The following is a 16,005-nucleotide window of genomic DNA, read 5'->3' on the forward strand; positions in this document are numbered from 1 at the left end:
CTGGTTTTTTTTTCTTATACAGAGTGAGTCTGTAATTTGGAATAAATTAAATAGTTCAAAAAGTATTTGTTTTTTTGAAAAATGCTCAGACCTGTCGATTAGTATTTCAAATATAAATTTTTTTACATACAATAATAATATATACAGGGTGTCCCAATTTAGAGATATGGCGTCATCGTTAATTTTCTTAAATGACAACACTGCTACCATTTACAATATGTATAATAAAAAATAAAGTTATGTCTGTAATTTGGAATAAACTTAATAGTAACTAATCGTTTTTTTTTTTGAAAAATGCTCAGACCTGTCGATTAGTATTTCGAATCGAAATTTTTTACATACAATAAAGGGTGTCCCAATGTAGAGATGTAATGTTATTTTTTATTATCTTGTAAATGGTAGGGAATAAAAATTTGATATTTTGCACTTATGTATAACTTTACACACCCTATCAAAATAGCTATCAAAATGACAGTGTTGCCATTTAAAAGAATCAACGATGACGTCATATCTCTAAATTGGGACACCCTGTATACATTATTATTGTATGTAAATAATTTCAATTTAAAATACTAATCGAGAGGTCTGAACATTTTTCAAAAAAACAATTAGTATTTTTGAGCTATTGAATTTATTCCAAATTAGAGACTCACTCTGTATAAAATATTATATATCCTAGAACCATCTCGGAAGTGGACGGATTAGATTGCGCATTTGTAGGGATTCCGGTTCCGTCCATCTGTCTTAATATTATCCTATTAACAAAACCATATAGTTATCGAAAAAATTGTAATTAGAGCAGGCTTTAGCCTCACAAATCGCGATTTTCGGGGAACAAACGACTATCGACTGGTATGTACCAACTTTGCTAAACCGACAGTATTTATTTATTTATTAAGCTCAACAGGCCTTAAAGGACTAGGGCTGAAAAGTTTAGTCTTCATTACAATTCTTCTTTTGGTGCCTATTCGTTTCGAATATTGGCGATCATTCTGGCTATAATTATTTTATTAACTGATGCTTTAAATATATTAGTTGTAGTGAAGAATTATTTCCTAAGTTCTTTAACCATGATATTCTTCTTCTCCCAATTCCTCGCTTTCCGAATACTTTGTCTTTTGAAGGATCACCTTCAATAATCTGTATTTAGTGCCGTTTCTCATTATGTGTCCGAGATATTCTAACTTTCTCCTTTTAATCGTATATATCACCTCTCTTTCCCCATTCTTCGTAGTACGGTCTCGTTGGTTGTCTTGTCCGTCCATAATATACTTAGGATTCGCCTGTAAAGTCGCATCTCGAAAGCTTTAAGTTTTTTCTCCATCGCTTCAGTGAGTGTCCAGGATTCAACTCCGTACTACAATATATTGAGAAGACTTAACATCGTAGGAGCCTTACTTTTATCTCCAGATTAAGGTTCTGGTTTTTAAAGAGTTTGGCCATGTTGTTGAATGCACTGCTAGCATTCTCTATTCTACATTTTACTTCTTGTGAGTGATCCCGTTGTTCGTTTACCATTGTTTCAAAGTAGGTATTATATACTGTTTTACTCAATCAATATATACTAATCAGGGAAACAACAAAGAGCAAGTGGAATATTTTAAATACGTAGGAGTAATAATCGAAGCAAATGGTAAACAAGACATGGAAATAAATGAGAGAATGGGACGAACAGGAAGCTTATTTAACGCTATGAAAACAACATTTTTAAGGAAAAAAACAGATACCGGAGAAAGTAAAAACGGCAGTCGTTAAATCAGTAGTTAGACCAACAATCATGTATAGCAGCGAGACATGGACATTGACGGGGAGACAAAAATCCAGAGTCAATGCTATGGAAATTAGGTTCCTGAGGAAAATAGCAAACAGAATAAGAGGACAGACAAAATACGAAACGAAACAATTAGACAAAACCTAAAACTGGAACCAATCAATGAAAAAATAGTAGAGGGACAACTAAGATGGTTCGGGCACGTGTGTAGAATGTCGAACGAGAGGCTTACAAAACGAGTGTTCGAAACGAGAGTGCAGGGGAAAAACAAAAGAGGAAGACCAAGAGTTATGTGGGTAGATGAAATCAGGAAAGAAGTCGAGAAGAAGGGATTGACATTGGAAAGTGCAAGAAACCTAACGCAAGATCGGAAAGCATGGAGACTACAATGCCAAACTCAACTCCACCAGCCTTACACCTAAAGGTAGAAAGGCTTAGGACTAAGTAAGTAAGTTACTCAATCCACTGGTGTATCATTGATGAGCAGTTGGACCATTATAATTACTATTTACATTTATTTATATAAAATACATTTAAAATTTCTTATAGTTTTTCCACACATTTCTTAACAACTTTTACCCACTGATTTCTGTCCAGTTCTTTTTCTTTCCAATTCTAAATATTATTTTTTTGTAAATTTTCATATACGCTGTCCTTCCTCCTTCGCTTACTTGGTCTACATTTTCTTCTTTTTTGTATTGGCATTTTTCTATTTCCCATTCTTTCAATGTGTCCTAAATATCGTATTTTCTGTGCTTTATTAATTTACTATGCAATTAAATCTTTTGTGTATACTGCCGTCCTCAATTAAAACGCGGTATCTGCAAAAAAATGGAAAATCGAGTTTTTGCTATTTGTGGTTTCCTGGTGAGCTTATTATTATGCTTCTGCAATGTCTGAAAGCCGTATCCTTTTTTTTTACTACCAAAATAAACAAATTGGAATATGCCGTATGTGCTAAATTTCAATAGCTGCTTAATTAAAATCCGGTATCTACACCATAGAGGTATATATTAGCATAGAGAGAGTGTCATTCAGAGCGAAGTGACGACACCATCTTTTTGATTTGGATTAGTGCTGTTTCACTCTTACGCATAGTAAAGCTGCTACAGTTGTCCTCCTCTTCCGTGCCTATATTCACACTGAATGTCAATATAGATTTTCGATACAATGTGTTAGAAAGAGATGCAGCAAACCAGTCCATGAGATCTTGTCGTTAGGAAGCGCGGAAGGTAGGCTCCCTCTATGTTAATATATACCTCTATGATCTACACAGTACTCAATTAAAAAGCGGTATCTGCTAGCGAGTATCATGTACTTGCCGCGTTTTAATTGAGCACAGCGAATTTACCGCGTTTTTATCGAGACTCGTGTTGCGACCTCGTATTTTGAACATTTATGACCTGTAGGCATTTTGCGTATATAATAAACAATTATAAGCTATTTATTTTTCTTTTTTGGTAACTATTCTTCCTTGTAAAAAATCTTATTTATAAATAAAATGCAGATACGGCACTATATTTCTGATCCAGTAATATGACCGCTGCTCAATTAAAACGCGGTATATGACTTTTTATTTACAGCTTTGATAAAAACATGATTTTTTTAAGAATATATTTTTAAATAATGTTCAACTATCATTAGGACATGTTTTGCGTTAAAAAGTCAAAATAAAGAGTCCCGAGAAAAAACTTTGAGAGCCGATTTCTCGGTTTTAAGTTGGCTGCACATACCGCGTTTTATTTGAGGACGGCAGTATAGTTGTGTGCAAAACTGACAGAATATGTGTCAGAATTACTTGTTCTCTTGCGTTCTTTTCCTTATCATATTCATGCCTTTTCTATCCATTTTTTTGAGTGAAAAAATCCCAAGGATGTGAAACTTATTGGTACATAGAGGTTGCTCTTGGTGTAAAGGAGATCCCGATTAAATTTGAGGTTGATAGGTTCTTTTCTCATATTCTTATGTCTAGATGAAAAAACCCTAAAATATTAGAACTTGGTACATTGGTTCTTTCCTTTTCTCTGTACATTCTCTGCATACAGCGGATGTACAGAGAAACACGTCGACCGTCTGATCGGGTATAGCCAGGTATGGTTGCTGAAGACTGAAGACAACCCATCAAGTAGGTGCCATGCCAATAACAAGTAAGTACCTGCAGAAAAGATGCCAGGAATAATTAGGTATTCGAAGAGTATGCTGTTGAAAAAGAAGGCGGTGCAGAAGCAAAGCTTTGGAAGAAAGAATAAAATACCTTGAGAATGAAATGTAAATATTATTAAGCCAATAAAATGTTTTTATTTTATCCACCACTTTGGTGTAATGTAAGGAAGAGCTCTATTCAACAATCAACATAATTATCTTTCTCTTTTCCTTTGTGGGATTAACTTAATAAACCAAATTATAAACTTATAAACAGTTTATTTACATTATATTCAAATAAATAATCCAATTATTATTTTATGTGACCCTGACGTCACCTGTTGGTAGATTTACAAAGTTTTGTTTGAACCTTGTTCACGCGTTGTTGCCAAGTGTACAATTTCTTACATACGACATGTTAAAGGAGTTCTTTAACGTATTATATTTGGAAGTAGGTTCAGATTATAGCTCAGGTGGTAGGATGTCTGACTTCCACGCAGAAGGCCGGGGATCGAATCCCAGCGCCGGCGAGAACATCTAGACATTTTTAAAAATGTCTATAGGCCCCAGGTCGATTCGGTCTTAATAAACTGAGTACCTGGCAAAACCAGGGGTTGAAGGTTGAAGCGTAGCACTCGCAATGTTACCTTCTTTGTATACCGTAAGTAGGCCCTATAGAAAGCAGACTACCCTGCTATAATCCCAAAGCCGCGTTAGCGGTATAAAAGGGAGACTGTTATGTTTGGAAGTGTGATTTTTTATTTGTAACTAAAAAGGGATGAAAAAAACTTACTAAAACTATTGAATGATTCATCACTCAGTTTTGTCGATTTAAACCTAAGTTTACCTCATTGTTGGTATAAAAAACATTTAAAAAAATTATATATAGTATAGGTTTATAAAAATATATGTATTATAACAAATTGATTATGAAGATGGCCAGAAATGTAAAAATAGAAAAACGAAACTGATACGTTTATTTATATTCCAGAGATAGGTAAATCGATTTCCTCAATTGCGAATCTCTAAAACAACTTAAAGCAATAGTACCTCTTAGTACTAAAATAACTCCACAATTTAATAATCCAGTGTTAAAAATGCTTAAAAGATAAAGACAAAAAAATTATGCGATAAAATAACCGTTGCCTTACCCAAAAGGGACGCCTATATGACCGGTACTATGGTTTGTTTTTTAACCAAGAGGAGTGATTCAAATTTACCGCGCTGTATAGGGCTTTTCATCGATTGTAATTTGTTTCGAGCTTCAGTCATGTGTTACATAATATTAATATATCTACGTCATACGTCTTCGGTTTGTATCATGGTGGATACCAATAACGTATGACGTAGATATATTAATTTTATGTGACACATGACAGAAGCTCGAAACAAATGACTGTGAATGAAAAGCCCTATTGTTTGTTTGTAATTGGTCCAACCGCAGGCAAGTTTACTCCACTGATATAAAATTTTGACACTATAGTGACATTTTATAGGTTAATTAAGATATATCGGCGATTTTTGTGTTTTCTGTGTTATTATTCCTTTAATTTTTAGATTGTTAGTCTGCTTTTATATAAAAAGCAGTTGTTTTTGGAACTCTTTAGCGACGTATTAATTTAATATAATATTTATGGATTACTGTTGAGGGCCGACTCGATCAACCAAAAGAGAAGATGTATTTGGTTATTATTCCTAGTGACTTTCTTGGGTGTGAATCTGTCTTTTTAGAAAAAATAAACTATAGATATTCGCAATTTATGGAATAGGGCTTTTCATTCACAGTCATTTGTTTCGAGCTTCTGTCATGTGTCACATAATATTAATATATCTACGACATACGTTATTGGTATATACAATAATACAAACCACAGACGTATGAAGTAGATATATTAATATTATGTGACACATGACAGAAGCTCGAAACAAATGACAATCGATGAAAAGCCCTATTGATTTATATCTGGGAGATAACTGTACCTGTCAGCAGTGGTGTCATGGCAAAATTAGCAGTGCGGGAACGCAGTGCCGGAACGCACTGCTAATTTTTGTTTACAAAACCTAAATTCTCTATTATTTTTTTTTCTTTTCTTAACCAGTGCGGGAACGGCGTTCCCACGCGTTCCCACACCATGACACCACTGCCTGTCAGTTTTTAGTTTCTCTATATAGAAGCGTTCTGGAGGCTGGAGGTACCTATATTTCAAAAAACTAATTATAAGACGTATTATAGACGTAATTATAGGACGTAAGACCACCTTTGAAATGTGGACGTATAGAAGAATTATGAGGGTTTCCTGTGTAGATAGAGTTACGAACAATGAAGTACTGAGAAGAATAGGTAAAGAGAAGGAAGTTGAACTTACAATTAAAGAAAGAAAACTAGTACCTCGGACATGTGATGCGGGGCGAAAAGTATGGCATAATCCTGCGACTCATAATGCAGGGAAAGATAGATGGCAGAAGACGAATTTCATGGCTGAAGAACCTGAGAGAATGGTTTGGATGCAGCTCAAAACAACTATTTAGAGTTACTGCCTCAAAAATTAAAATAGCTATGATGATTGCCAACCTCCGTAGCGGAGATGGCTCCTGAAGAAGAAGAAGAATTATAAGACGCCATATTTAAAGAGCTCTAGCTCCCTTAGGAAGCATTTTCGGACTAGATGATTTGGGTTAAACGGTAATATTTTGAGCCCAGGAATCTATATTTAAAATATTTCCAATTATTAATGTACCACCCTGTATATCATAGATACCTACATATTATATTTATCTAAATACTACTATTTTAAAATGATAAAATGATAATCTTGTTTAAAAAAAACTACACAAGGAGGTGTAAAGCTTTTAATTGTAATTTAATTAAATTTTGTTTGCTTATAATCTTGTTTACACATTTAATGAAAACATTGGCAACGTCGCTTTTTGTGACCGGCCATGTTTAAATTGATAATTTGACGTGCGACGTGAACAAGAGTAGAGTGGGCGCTTCCATTTTACAATTTTTATATTTTATTCTTTGAAAAAGTAATTTATTATTTGGGAGTCCACACCGAAAATCAGTTTTCTGTTCTTATCTAAAATATCAAGACAACTAAACCGTTTCGAAAGTAAAGTAAGTAAAAACGAAGTTCCAAAGCTGCCAATTCAGCAATATTTTAACCTAGTTATTTTTACAAATTTTAGTAATTTTAACATGAGGGATTCGCCAGATTCTGCAACAAAAAGAAGCAGGAGCAGAAGCACTAATAGTAGTGCCAGTAGAAAAAGTCGAAGCAGAAGTGCTTCTAGTGGCTCAAGGTAACCTCATTTTTGAATTTTTTTTTAATAGTTTTATCGATTTTTTTATCAAATTTAACATATCGTTCTTGTTTGAGAAGGTCTCGTTCAAGAAGCCGTAGTAGTGAAATCGATGGATTTAGATTACACATTGGCGATATTGGTGACGAGATCAGAAGGTCTGATTTGGAAAAAGTTTTTTCTGTGTATGGCCCTCTTAGAGAAGTCTGGATGACTAACAGTACCCCATGTTTTGGATTTGCCGTTTTTAAGGAGAAAAAAGCAGCTGCAGCCGCTTTAAAAGCTTGTGATGGAATGTAAGTGATTTTTTCCTTAATCAAAATCAATGCTCTAAATTCAGCCATGTTTTTTCTCATTAGTATTAGTAGATTGATATTAAATTCACTCAATAAAAATTATTTCATTTATTGATTGACTTGAAAGCTATTGTAATACTTTCAACAGTCTTTTCTAATTTATTATTAATGAGTTTTTATACTTAATTTATTTAGCTCTTTATTTTCAATAATTTATTTACATTTACACTAAAAATATAATTTATAATTACATTTACGAATTATCTGACAATATAAGTGTGCACTTCACAAATGGAATGAATCCTTACAATACAATGTTCTCTATTTATATTCATTCCGGTTCTGTTCAAGAAAGTTCCGTTGTAGTCGAGAGGTGGAAATGAGTATCAGACAGTGTAAATTGAACTAGCTGGTTTTCCCTCAAATCAACTCAAAGCAAAACATTGTATATTAGGTAGGGCACTAACAGACTTGAGTCAACACTTACAGTTCCACTAAGAGGCATGGATGATGCAGGGTATGTAAAGGATATGAAGTTCTCTGAAAGTATATCAGAGACGAAATCAATGGTAAGGCAAGATCTCTCTCTCTCCCTCCTTGTGGAGTATTGGGCGCTTATACATTCCCCGGCCAGTCATTTTCTTGTCTGGCCTGGTCAACATATCTTCTTTCTTGTGAATTCTCTGGATAAACTGTGTACTAGTCCTTCCATTCTCATCTATTTCTAGTATTTCTTGACCCCATCTTAGTCCAAAATTTGTTTGTGATCTCTCGTTGTACTTGTCTAGTCTTCCTCTCTTTATTTTCCTCTCTCCTTGGTATTCAAGTGCTTGTCTGAGTATGTTATTTTGATCTTTCCTCAAAGTATGGTCAGTCTATTTCCATTATTATTCCTTGACTGTAGTACATAAATATGTTTAGGCCTGGATCCCTCGTACCAAAAAAAAAAAGTTGATTAACAGCAAACTGAAAATTTGTTAATAGCTTAACAGTGTCTCGTCGGACAAACTTTGATGAGAGAGAAAGAAAATTTATTGTTTCTAAAAATGAGTTTACATTTATAAAAATCGATGCTCCGTGGTTTGTTACTAACAGGGATATTTACAATGATCTGGAAACGAAAACCGTCAGTGAAGTGATAGTGGAGGTAAGTGCAAAATACATCGTACGTCTTGAAAGCCACGCGAATGTGCTTGCAATTAATTTGTTAGACAACAGTCAGGAAACAAAACGGTTAAAGAGACAGACACCACGAGATTTACCGCACAGACATTAATATTGTTACAGTAGCTAAGTTAATATACAGAGAGAGTCTGTAAAGTGGAATAAATTCAATATCTCAAATACTAATTGTTTTTTTGGAAAATGCTCAGACCCGTCGATTAGTATTTCAAATTGTCCTTTTTGACATTCAATAAAAATGTATACAGGGTGTCCCAATTTAGAGATATGACGTCATCGTCGATTTTCTTAAATGGCAACACTATCATTTTGATAGCTATTTTGATAGCGTGTGTAAAGTTATACACATCTGAAAAATTTCAAAATTTTATTCCCTACCATTTACAAGATAATAAAAAATAACAAAGTTATGAAGAACAAGAAGTAATCAAATAATAATTGAATTTATTTATTTCAATTAAGCAAATGCTCATAACGTTGCCCATTGACAATTTGACAATAATTGAGGGCAACATTATGATTTTTTGCTTAATTTATTGAAATAATTAAATTCAATTATTAGTTGATTACTTCTTTTTCATAACTTTGTTATTTTTTATTATCATCTAAATGGTAGAGAATACAAATTTGAAATTTTGCAGTTGTGTATAACTTTACACACCCTATCAAAATAGCTATCAAAATAACAGTGTTGCCATTTAAGAAAATCAACGATGACGTCATATCTCTAAATTGGGACACCCTGTATACATTATTATTATATGTCAAAAAGGACAATTTGATATACTAATCGACGGGTCTGAGCATTTTTCAAAAAAACAGTTAGTATTTTAATTATTGAATATATTCCAAATTACAGATATAACTTTGTTATTTTCTATTATCTTGTAAATGGTAGAGAATAAAAATTTGATATTTTGCAGTTATGTATAACTTTACAAACCCTATCAAAATGACAGTGTTGCCATTTAAGAAAATCGACGATGATGTCATATCTCTAAATTGGGACACCCTGTATACATTATTATTGAATGTCAAAAAGGACAATTTGAAATACTAATCGACGGGTCTGAGCATTTTCCAAAAAAACAATTAGTATTTGAGATATTGAATTTATTCCACTTTACAGACTCTCTCTGTATATGTAATAAAGTAGTTTAATATTATCTCTATAGAGACGTGTGGCGCTGGTCACAATCTCTTCATGTCATTATTTCTCAGATAAAATGTGCCTATTGTTATATGTTATAACAGATTGCCTAATAAACATATAAAAAAAAAACATTTATAAAACACAACGTGGTATAGTACAAGATACATTAAAATACTAACTATAAAACTTCCATAATAAAAAAAAGCCATAAATTAGCGCAACTGTCCTCAAAGAATTCCTCGATACTATAGTAACACTTAGATGATAATAAAAACTTCTTGATTGCTCTTCGGAATACAAAAATATTGCTTGAGTCTCTTATATTGAGTGCTAGGTGATTAAACACTTTCTTTCCAGTGTAAATAAATGATTTTTTAATTAGTATAGAAGAGGGAATTGGAAGTGGAATACCGTAGGTTAGACGAGTGTTATAAAGGGAATCTGTCCGAATATCCTTCCATTCTGTCCGTTCAATCCTATCCAAGATGGCGGAAAGTAAAAATGTGCCGTCACCTCTCTCTATAGTAAAAGAGGTAGATTTTGAAGAGAATACATTTAAATGTTGTCAAACGAAGCCTAATAAAACACTCGTTTGTATAGTATGTGGAAATAGTTATCATATCTCATGTGCTGTGAAAAACAAAGTGAAATTCTTCAAGATAGGGGATTCGCGTGTAATCTGTTGCCAAAATAGTGATGGACAACCCATCGAATCATTTAGTGCCATAGCGATAGAAAATCAGTGGTTAAAAAGGCTGTTAGCTGAAAAAGATGATAAGTACAATTTATTATTAGATAACAATAATCTATTAAAATCAAATAATGAACATTTGCTAGAAAAATTAAATTTATTGAAATCAGAAATAACCAGAACCAAAATCTCACAAAAACCCAACACAACTGCTAATGAGGGTTTAATAAAAACTCAAGGTAATGAAGATAAGACAGCCAGTGTCCAGTCAACGAATTCTAAATACAAAACAAACAATGAAACTGACTCAAATAAAAATTTTAATGATAAAAACACCAAACATGTTGAAAGGAATTCTAATATACAGGGCAATTCAAAAATTACTACAAACGAATTAAATGCACAATTAATGAATATTCAAACCAAACAGACATGTGACTACATTACAAATTTAACTGTCGAAAATGAGGAAAGCACAAAAATGAATCTTAATCGTATCACAATGGGGAGTTCAGAGAATAAAACGAACGATGAAGGATATCAGATTGTGACAAAAAGACACAAGAAAATAATGGGAACTGGAATTGGTGATAAGGATTTTCATAGAAAATCCGAAAAACCAGACAAAAAATTGTGGCTATTCATCTCAAAAGTTCCGGATAGTGTAAATGCGGATCACATCAAGAGTTTCATAATAACTAAGACAAACTGCGAGGATATACAAATAAAATTGTTACCAACTGACCAGAAAAGAAGGGATAATCAATGTTTCATGATAGGTGTACTACCTGACTTAAGGGAAGAAATTTACAATCCTGCTTTTTGGCCGAAAAAAATTGGCATTGAACGATTTAACTTTAGGTTAGGAAGAAGATTTTTAGATCGTGAGCATCACAATAGAGGTCTGTCAACTGGAGAAGATAGACCAGACTCTTTTTTAGTCAAGTAAATCCAAGAGAAAATAATATAGTAAATGTTATTTTATAGTTAGTATTTTAATGTATCTTGTACTGTGTTTGTACTATACCACGTTGTTTTATAAATGTAAACTCATTTTTAAAAACAATAAATTTTCTGTCTCTCTCTCTGTCTGTATCATCTTTATGTTTTTTAAAAATTAGGCACGCTAATTCAATGATACATATGCAAGGAAGTGTCAAGATACCATGTTTCCGGAACAGAGGCCTGCATGATGTACCAAACTTGACCTTGCATAAAAAATATCTAAGTGCTCTCTTTTGTAGCATAAAGATTCTACTGAAATGATGAAGAGAACAGCTACCCCAAAATGCAATACCGTATCTCAAATTAGGTTCAATCAGGGCCACATAAACACTTTTTGCAATCTTAAAATCCAAATGGTGTGCAACTGATTTGACAGCAAAGCAACCTGATGATATCTTTTTGCTTAAATATACAGTGTGTTGCTCAAACTTAAGTTTATTGTCAATATAGAGACCTAAAAATTTGTTAACAGTGTCAGAACAAATGCCTTCATTACCCAGACTAATGTTGCTTAGATCATTCTTAAAAGAAATTAATTTGGTTTTTGAAAAATTAAATGTCAGATGATTAGCTTTTCACCACTCTATAAGATTTTTTGTATATCACTACTAATAATCTTGTTCAGTACCTTAGAGTCCTTGTTTTGCCATAAAATTGTGGTATCATCTGCAAATATAGTGTTCCACAACTGGCCATTAATACTGAGGTTAATTATGTCATTAAAATAGATCAAGAAAAAGATAGGACCCAAGACAGAGCCTTGAGGTATGCCACAATTAATACAAGATATTACTAGAATAGCGCTCACTGATTGATACAGACTGGCATCTGTCTTCCAAGTATGAACTGAACCACTTTCGAGTAATGCTTTTAAAACCATATCTTTCCAGTTTATTAAGAAGTATTTTATGATTGACACAGTCAAAGGCTTTAGATAGATCACAGAAAACTGCAGCAGCAACATAATCGTTATTTAAGTCTAAGTATAGTTTTTCCATGAATTCGAAGATGGCATCATATTATGTACTTTTTAATGACTGGAAACCGAATTGGCAGGAAGAAAGTAAATTGTGTTTTTGTAAGAAAGTCATCATTCGGATTTTGACCAATTTTTCTACAACCTTTGAAAGCGCTGGTAACAAAGAAATAGGACGATAATTAGCAGGTAAATCGTGGTCACTACCTTTATATAAATGAATAACCTTATAGGTCTGGATCCCGCGTATGAAAAAAAAGTTGATTAATAGCAAGCTGAAAATTTGTTAATAGCTTAAGGGCGTCTAGTCGGATAAACTTTGATATATGGGAACACTGTAACAGGGGCAGTTTTAATTATGGAACAGGTTAAAAATTTGGAACGGTCAGACCACGAAAACGGCATATTTATTTTGTCTGACAGAACAGACTTAAACACTCCGAACAGAGATTAAACTCTCATGCAAAAATCAGACTGCTATTTATCACCTGTCATAATTCCTGTCATTTGACATATTCTACATGATACAAAACTTCCCCTGTTCCAGTGTTCCCATATATCATAGTTTGTCCGACTAGACACCCTTAAGCTATTAACAAATTTTCAGCTTGCTATTAATCAACTTTTTTTTCATATGCGGGATCCAGACCTATTAGCACATTTTAAACAATCGCTAAAGTGACCTGTTGAAAAAGATGTGTTAATTGCTTCCGCTAAAATTTTCAGAACATTATCAGGAAGATAAGATAAAACTTTAGATGGGATATCATCCCAGCCTGCAGCCATAGGAGTTTTCATGCTTTGTAGAATATTTTTTATTTCAGCCGAATTAGTGGGAAGAAAATAAAAAGAATTTGTGATGTATGGGAACACTGGAACAGGGGAAATTTTAATTGTGGAACAGGTTAAAAATTTGGAACGTCAGACTATGAATCTCCCAAATATTTTGTCGGACAGAACTTCCAATTGAATTGTTACCCTTTCATTAAACTCTCATTAAAAAATCAGGAACTTGGATAATGGACAGTGGATGGCTGCTCCATTTAGTCACCTTGTACGACAAGAACGAGAAACTGTGAAGGAATTCTACTAGAGCAGCCCATCTGCATACAGGGTAACTGTAATTTTGGCTCAAAGATCAAATGATGTCACTTTTTTGTCATGGCCAGCAATATTTTCCCAAGCTAATGTGGCCCAATCTCTACTACAAAAATACTATAAAAAAATATATTCTTAAATAATATAATAATAAACCTTTTAAATTTTTCTCTCAATTATATCTTTTAATACTTAATTAAAAAAAATGGTTGAATTCAGTTAATAAAGTCACTTATACAAGTGCGTTTCCAATCTAAATAGGCCACACTGTATAAATTGATAAAATATTTTTTTTTTTTCAGTGAAGTAGCCGGCAGCCGCATTCGTGTAACATATGCCAGACCAAGGACTCGTGGTTCTGGCAGAAGATTATATAACAGTAATATGCGCTGTTATCAATGTGGTTACTCTGGTCATTTCTACCGTGATTGCCCAGAAGCTAATGGAGGAGGAGATAAAAGAGACCGGTATAGTATATTTATATAACAAAAAAAATTAAATCGGTTAACAATTCGGCTAAGATTAGAAATACACTGGAGGCATTTTGGTTGAATTTATCATTGAGCATTGCTGTAAAATGAAACGAACCTTTCAATTTGAATTAAAATCATTAATACCTTAAAGTACCTAAAAATCAACTTCTGCAATGTAAACTGCCTAGTTTTTTTCAATATAATCAATGTAGATACCTCATTAACTGTGCCAGAATTTTTTAATGTACCAAACAGCTGTTCTAAACTTCTTCGATCTCTATCATGACTAGGTCTGCTGGTGAAAGCAAGGTTCACTGGTTTCAATTATACACTCTAGGTACTCCTAATTATGTTTTTTCTCATTACAGTTTTCTGTCAAAATTAGATTTGATAATGAAAATGATGAAATCAACCAAAACACCTTCTGTCACTTATTTCTCATCACAGCTTTTTTACTCACTAACTATAATATTTCGCATTTAAATCATACTTTACTTTTTATTTTGGCAGACTTTTTTGTCTAATGACAAAAAGTTCATTGAAAATAGTATAACTGGTATTGTATCGTTTATGTCAGTTCCATAATAAAACCAAATTACATTTGCGACTATTATTAACAAATAGTAGTTATTTTAAAAATGAATCGTTAACTTATTAATGTTTATTATTATTGTTGCAATTTGTTGATAAATAAGTCAAAAACTTATATGTAACTATTATTTTTGAAGTATGATTTCTTTTGGCAAATGGAGATATTCTATGATCATTTTGTTGGTGTGTTTGCTACATAAATTTTGGCGATTTACATTTCCACACAGTGTAAATATTGCTTCGTCAGAAAATCATAACTTGTTAACGAAGTTCTCGTCAGTTACAATTTTACTTATCATTATCCCACTAAACGGTAATCTATGGTGGTAGTCACCTTCATTTAATTCTTGCAATAACTGGATATTATAGGGTTTAAATGAATTCTTATGCAATACCTAGATCATGTATTTGTGCAGCTCTGTGTGAGGATGTATGTAGATTTTCAACGAAACTCTGCATTAAATCTAAAGTTTTATTGTAATTTATAACAGTTTTTGGTCTATGGGATCAACTGCCATCTTTTATTCATCCAGTTTCCTCAAAGCGCTTTTACAATTTTTTGTACTGTCACCTTATGGATAGGAGAATGTATTGGGAAAGTATCATTAACCTTCCGATGACCAACTTTTTTTTGTTACACGGATGACCAACGGGGGTAAAAAATGACCCCAGATCAAAAATGACCTGGAATGAATGTTTTCAGCATTTAAATCTTCATCTAACAATACATCCTCGTTTTCTGATACTATTTCATCTTCTATATCATCATAAAAATCGCTAGCAGTAACAATTTCCTGTAACTCAGCCTCTGCGGGCCATATCTTATATGTACACAAAATACTAAGAAACTATAATAATATACGCCAGGAAATAATAATAATGACACGAACTGTAGCAGACAGGAATGTCATGATTTGTACATAACAGGCACCACAGTCTAAAAATAGATTTTAATAACGCGCAGTGTAAAACTACTTGGAATTCTACATAATAGACAGTATTTTACTAAACATCAACTTCAGAATATATTTTTTATTCGTAAAATATAGGGAATTTTTTTTATTTCAAAATATGAGGATATCTAGAATGATATTAAAGTCAAATAAAAAAATATGAAAATTATAAAATAAAATATGAAATTATTAAAGAAAAACATACGCTGGGGTTCAAATTTACCCCCCTTGGTCATCCGAAGGTTAAACAAGTTGGCTACTTCACTATAAGATCTTTCTCTATAGCTGTAGCCCCTCTTCATTAAAGAAGTAATTCACTCTTTTTCGTTAAAAACCATCTTTATTGTAGAGATTTAAAAACATAAAACAAC

The 16,005-nt window shown here is 32.9% G+C and overlaps 1 protein-coding gene across 2 annotated transcripts in view; it reads left to right on the top strand.

Annotated features, from left to right (window-relative positions):
* The first annotated feature begins 6,810 nt into the window (after positions 1–6,810).
* LOC114328953 (serine/arginine-rich splicing factor 7) overlaps positions 6,811–16,005 on the top strand; it is a 34,530-nt gene continuing 25,335 nt past the window's right edge. The window contains exons 1-4 of one of the 2 annotated variants that reach the window (XM_028277959.2): positions 6,811–7,031; positions 7,103–7,216; positions 7,297–7,512; positions 13,920–14,084. In XM_028277959.2, the coding sequence (XP_028133760.1) occupies positions 7,113–7,216; positions 7,297–7,512; positions 13,920–14,084 (485 nt within the window). In that variant the 5' untranslated portion in view covers positions 6,811–7,031; positions 7,103–7,112. The remainder of the gene's footprint in view (positions 7,032–7,102; positions 7,217–7,296; positions 7,513–13,919; positions 14,085–16,005) is intronic. The other variant, XM_028277951.2, reaches the window with a different exon arrangement.

This window comes from Diabrotica virgifera, chromosome 3 (genome assembly GCF_917563875.1).
Source record: "Diabrotica virgifera virgifera chromosome 3, PGI_DIABVI_V3a".
Classification (NCBI taxonomy): Eukaryota; Metazoa; Arthropoda; class Insecta; order Coleoptera; family Chrysomelidae; genus Diabrotica; species Diabrotica virgifera.